This window comes from Sphaeroforma arctica (genome assembly GCF_001186125.1).
Source record: "Sphaeroforma arctica JP610 unplaced genomic scaffold supercont1.1243, whole genome shotgun sequence".
Taxonomy (NCBI): Eukaryota; class Ichthyosporea; order Ichthyophonida; genus Sphaeroforma; species Sphaeroforma arctica.
Genome location: NW_014039315.1, coordinates 6,601 through 12,804, shown reverse-complemented (window position 1 = coordinate 12,804; position 6,204 = coordinate 6,601). Strand labels below are relative to the sequence as shown.

At 39.7% G+C, this 6,204-nt stretch overlaps 1 protein-coding gene across 1 annotated transcript; it reads left to right on the top strand.

Moving 5' to 3' along the window:
• Positions 1-152: 152 nt before the first annotated feature.
• SARC_10423 (hypothetical protein) lies at positions 153-4,847 on the top strand. The gene is made up of 8 exons (XM_014295537.1): positions 153-364; positions 1,071-1,143; positions 1,279-1,357; positions 1,700-1,931; positions 2,366-2,424; positions 3,205-3,298; positions 3,829-3,984; positions 4,667-4,847. The coding sequence occupies exons 1-8, from the start codon at positions 160-162 to the stop codon at positions 4,720-4,722; spliced, it is 954 nt and encodes a 317-aa protein (XP_014151012.1). The 5' UTR covers positions 153-159; the 3' UTR covers positions 4,723-4,847.
• Positions 4,848-6,204: the final 1,357 nt, after the last annotated feature.

The window sequence follows — 6,204 nt, the reverse complement described above, 5'->3', positions numbered from 1 at the left end:
TATATATGGGTATATATAAATATAGATACATATAGATACATATAGATAAATATATACCATATGTATATACGTATATACGTATAAATATATATGTATTTATGTATATACTTGTAGATCTTTCTAATTTATATGTTTTTTCTTCTTCATCGGACAGCGTTAATGAAACATGGTGAAGGCACACGCCAACTCGCGCTGCTGCCTATGTTCCACATCTATGGGTTTCTGATGTGCATCAATGTTGGACTAAGCAAAGGATGGACCATGACTGTCCTCAATGGCTTTGTACCGGACTCCTTCCTGGGCACTATCCAAGACCACAAGATACAGATTATTCATCTGGTGCCCCCAATTTTCATATTTTTGGGTAAGTTTTGACAATCAATTTGGGTTTGGGTTTATTACCGGAATATCGGAATATAGCTCGCGGGCTTGAATTGTTGTAGTACATAAGAATGCTGCTTTGAGCCGGGAATGTTGGGACACCTGATGGCATTTAACTCGGTTGCGACAAGTTTTGAGCGATATACGTGTATGGTATGTATATTCTCCGGTTCTTTTACTTCAATTCCGTGGCAACGTTCTGTGTGGCTGTGCATGTCCAATGAAAAGGCTAACGTCTTTGGTGTACGATGTGTTTGTGAGCAGATCGAGTGAATCTCCCATTCAAACTCAGGCGTCCAACGCAACGGATTGACCACAGATGGGGGCACATCCCACATTATTAGATGCGTAGATGTGTTTATCAGTATCCACTCATGGGTTTTAGGGTTTAGGCACATGTATGTGCACATACAGTTACCACCTTACGCCCGGTGTTTAGGCGGACGTAACTGTTCGGTTTCCCACGTGATGTGAGAAACGTCCTCTAGGTGCAAGAAATGATCCAGTTAACTTAGCCTGTGGGGTACGAAGGACAGGTGACAGGCCGTACGGCTACATACCTCAGACCTGTAATTTTAAGTTTATATCAGTGTCTCCATAGCGAAATCAGGAATTTACATCCGACCAGCCCCGCATTTGTATTTACCATTTGGCTCATGTTCAACTGCTTTGCACCCACACTCATTCAGCGAAACATCCCAAGGTGGATGAGTACGACCTTTCATCGTTGGAGAATCTGTTCTCCGGTGCCGCTCCGCTAATGTAAGTCCCGCGGGTTTGTTCTGTGACGGTTTTAAATGTGTCGTGCTACTATGGTACCCCAACGTTGTAGTTAATTTCTCTGACAGACTAATACTTATCACGTACTATTTCCAACTACACGCTTTATTCCATCAGGAAAGATGTCACGATGCAAGTGCAGGGTCGTCTACCAAGCATGAAACCCGTCAGGCAACTGTACGGCATGACCGAGTTGGTAGGTACAAACTGTGCCACAGAACGGGAGAATGGTTGACCATAGTCAGTGGCGTGTGTGAGTAGCTTGGTATAGAAGTTGGTATATTTCTGTGTAAGAACCAGGACAGACAATTGTATCAATAGGTACACAATTTGATTGGCTAAAACTATCAGAGGCACGGAAACAGAGTTGCTTTTCAACGTCGGGTTGTGTCTTTGGGTCTGTAGCCATAGTGTAGGTACGGAAGGTAGGTATACTACTTCACAATAGAGTTTTCCACGGTGGGATTGTACTGGAGATGGCAACCGATGCTCTGACACATGTAACACGTATGCTATGTGCTGTTAACTACCTACTCAGAGTCCCGTGGCGTTGGGTGACCTCGAAGACCCGACCATCGGCAGCTGTGGTGTTTTAATACCGAACTGTGAGATGAAGTTCCTGTGCGTGCACACACAGGCTGAGGTGGCCCCTGGAGAAGAGGGCGAGGTGTGTGTGCGAGGCCCCAATGTCATGAAAGAGTACTACAAACGCCCCGAAGAGACCGATGCGTCCTTCACAGACGACGGCTTTTTGCGCACTGGCGATGTGGGTATGTTTGTTGTGGATGTATATACATTTATGAGCCTGTTTGTCTATGGGTCAAAATCTATATATTATGTGTGAGAATGTATATAGATGTATGTATGCACGTTTTTATATTTATGCGCGTATGGAAGTTTGCATTTTGCGTCTATTTGTCGGGTGTGCGTAGCTGAAATTATAAATTCATAAAAATGTTGTCCATACATGTATGTGCAAGTACTTTCGTTGAACCCGCAGAACACACCTTATCCAAACAGCGTACAGTTATCGCAATTGCATATACACACGCATCACACATACGCACACATACATCACGTGCTAATTTGCAAGGGCCAAGCTCAACGCCGCTATCGCGGGCTGGTGGGTGTGGCGGGTTGCTGTATCGACATGTGCGCTTCATGACAAGCGTCTTTCCACCTAAATGTTAACTCGATGTGACAGGTTATATGGACAAGAACGGGCGAGTCTTTATTGTGGACCGCATGAAGGAGCTCATCAAGGTGTGGCATACATGTTTAACTGCAAATTTCTGAGTTTTAAAATGCCGAATGTCAATGAAAATAGTTCGAATTTGTACTGAGTATTTGCCCATGCACGTAGGGTATAGGGATATAGACCGGTTTATTATATATATACCCACCAACAGAAATAGAATCGACGGCAACTTAATCACAACCGATTGTCGCACTATGCATGCATGTGCGTATCAATTTTTTTTTGCATGTTTGCATGGATACGTACTTCTACTGTGTGGTTCACATTGATTTGTCCATATACCATGCATATATGTACGTATCCATTTTTTTTTGCATGCATACATACTTCTATTGTGTAGTTCATACAGATTTGTATACAATCCATGTTGATATCAGCATCCCCCCTATATATGCTGCCCACAGACGTAGATATGTTTGTGTTTATTCGTATCCACAGAGCCGATATGCTGTAGGTTGAAGTTGCAAATTAGTACCGTTTCAGCTTGAGAATAGATTGTCTAGCCCACCAAACACAGTTACACGCCATACTGAAGTTCGCCATATACTATGCCCGGAGTGCCGCTTCCTATATTACGTATACGACTTGGATATGGCCAGCGTCCACCTTCGCACACTGGGCTTCAGATGGCCCCAGATTAGTCGGGATATACACTCATGTAACGCTTAGTCTCCATTCCTTTCATTTTCTGCCTGAATCCTCACCACATTCGTCTGTCCATACTTTACGTCGTACTAGAATCTCACTCTCGCTTGTGTTGTATCTGTGTACACGTTTGCCTACAGGTGAAAGGGTTTCAGGTCGCCCCGACTGAACTAGAAGATCTTCTCCTGAGCCATGCTAGTGTGGACGACTCGGCTGTGATAGCACGCCCGGATGGTGAGTGTTTGTCGATGGTGTAAGTTCAATGGGTTTCAGAGTTATTGCAGATTGTACTTTGTTGTTGGTGCTGAATGATGAATGAGTGTCTCACAGTAGTGATATTGTGCAAACGGTGGTAGGTATCATTCCAAGCGATATATAATAGAGGCTGGGACTAGAATACATAATAAGACACCAGGTAGTGACTACGTGTTAATAGAATTAAGTTATATAAGCATGCGCAAGGATGAGTGTACCCAAATACATAAACATGAATATTATTTTAATTGTAAAGGACTGGAATCATAAATTTTACTAATGCGCTTCACGATGATAACGGCAGATGCCAGATTTGACAAAAATTCCGACCCGTGTATGCGTGTAAACAATATATATATATATATATATATATATATAATATATACACATTATATTATATATTATATGTATTTATATTTAAGAAATAGGGTAAATTAATGTTGTCGTGTTTCGCGGTGAAATTGTGAGACTCATATACACATGACGTTTGCATCAAAATCTGTTTCAAGAATTTGCCGGAGAGCTGCCCAAGGCCTACGTCGTACTGAAGAAGGGCCACAGTATCACAGAGGAAGATATGCGCGAGTGGGTAAATTCATCAGTGTCATCACACAAGAAACTTGTTGAAGTCGAGTTCATCGCACAAATACCAAAGAATCCATCAGGTAAGCAGCGCGATAGAACAGATTTTATAGGTTTCCTTGGTTGGATCCGCAGCTGTTTGGCCACTGTATAGTCGTCAGTATTATCTAATTGATCAAAATAGAAATATATAGCAAGTCTTTGTGAACAAATGGGTGCGAGTCCTGATCATATTTTTGGCACAACCGGTTTGACTTCATTCTAAATGGTCAGAGTTGGTAAATTATCAAAATGGGGTTGAATATTAATACATTTTAGGACTTTCGAAATGGGTGTTATATCGACATGTAAACTATCCCAAATTGTGTCTGAGTCACGTATGGTAAAGATAATCGATCTCAATACCAGTATACATTGGTCGCGGTTGTTTACCGCAATTCCAGTCAACTAGCAACAAGTATAGCCTGTCATATTAAAGCTATCATGTATTAGCTTTCCAATATAATTCTCTAGCGTATACTTTACAATCAACATACAGTAGTTGGGTGTCACACGTATCTCTTGATCGGAGCACTTGGCACGGGTGATTGTACATCCATACTATACCAAGAGTAACTAACATACTACACCAACCTGACCGGATCCATTTCAATCTATTCTCTATATAGATTTTGACGCTTTTTGAGGTTTAGAACGATTACAATGTATTTACATTATATTTAAATTCATATCGATGTTCTTGGCAAAAACATAAAAATTGAACAGGAAAAATTCTGCGTCGGGTATTACGGGATATGGAGAAAGAAAAACTCAATTTGTGAACGTCGGCGACTCGGTGGCACGGTGCCCACAATGACCCGAATAATCTTCACGGCCTCACGTGCCATACAGTAACAGAAGTATTCAAGATTTCCATGGAACAAAAATAAATATATAAAACGTTGCATTGTCGTTTTAAATTAAAAAAAAAGAAGTGAGGAACCTCTGGTCCGAATCTTCCACTTTCGATACTACTCTTTTTAAAATAAAAACAGCACGCCTTGTGATCAAGGAATGTACTCAATTGCCGATAGAAATGCTTTATCAGCTCGACTGGTCGAATAAGTAAATATAAACATTCTTTCATAGCTTGCCCTAAAACCTAAACGGAGAATTTATGTCACTACAATACTTATGTTTTATAGAATCCTAAAACTTGTTTAACATATTTTTAATTATGGTATGTAGTAGAGTGTAGACTTTGTAGTATTTACATACTATTTTTCACGATTTATTTATGTATTTATTATACTATGCAGAGATATCAAACAAAGATTTGATTGATTTGTCATCAATTTGTTCACAGTCATTTGTCCAGGGAATCATAGCCTAAAATAGAAAAAGGAATTTGGGGGTTTTTATAAAAAACAAAATGTATTATGTTTTATTAATTTGAATATTTATTTTACTATATTTATGATAGCCTCCTTGTGTATTTTAAAGGCTACATATGAAAACTATAATTTTGATTTCGACGATTATATATATTATTTTGTCACAAACAAACCAAAAAACAAAACAAAACAAAATGAACAAAAAAACAACAACAAAAATATTTGGCTCTTTTTGAGTTTTGAGTCTTGTATGTAAATACGTAAATAGTACATATTTTAGACTATTTTAGTTCGTCGTTTTTAACTAAAACAGAAGGAGATAAGAATTTATATTTTTAAATTGGAGAAAGAGAGTATTTAAAAAAATACTACTTGATATTAAAATACGTAGAAAATATATTTTACCATTTTCTAAAACAAAGTCAATGGCGAGCCTCGGCCTCGGGACCCTCGGCTATGGAAGTTTGGGCACAATTTTCTATATAGAATTTGTTTAAAAATAAATTAGGAACAAAGTCCCAAGGGCCAAGGCCCAAGGGCCAAGGCCCTCATCAGTCGTAATAGAAGTTGAACGTAAATGCATGTTTATTCAATTTTAAAACGTTATAGCGGTTATAGCGTTGCCAGAAGAGCCTATCTAATATTTTCTTAAGGTCTGGATTATATGATGAAATAGGTACAATCCTATATTTACAGACCTGAATGGTGCACCTTGAAACGAAAAAAGGACCGCATACGGAATAAAAGTAGAACGTAAACGTATAAACTTTCGATTTTAAAAGTTTTAACGGAAAATTGTTTGAAGTTAGCTCGTCAGTTGGACTCGGGACTCGGCAATCGGACTCGCCAGTCGCCACTCACTCGCGCGAGCAGTCGTCAACTCGTAACTCGTTAGTCGTCACTCGTTAGTCGTCACTCATCGTGCCTCTC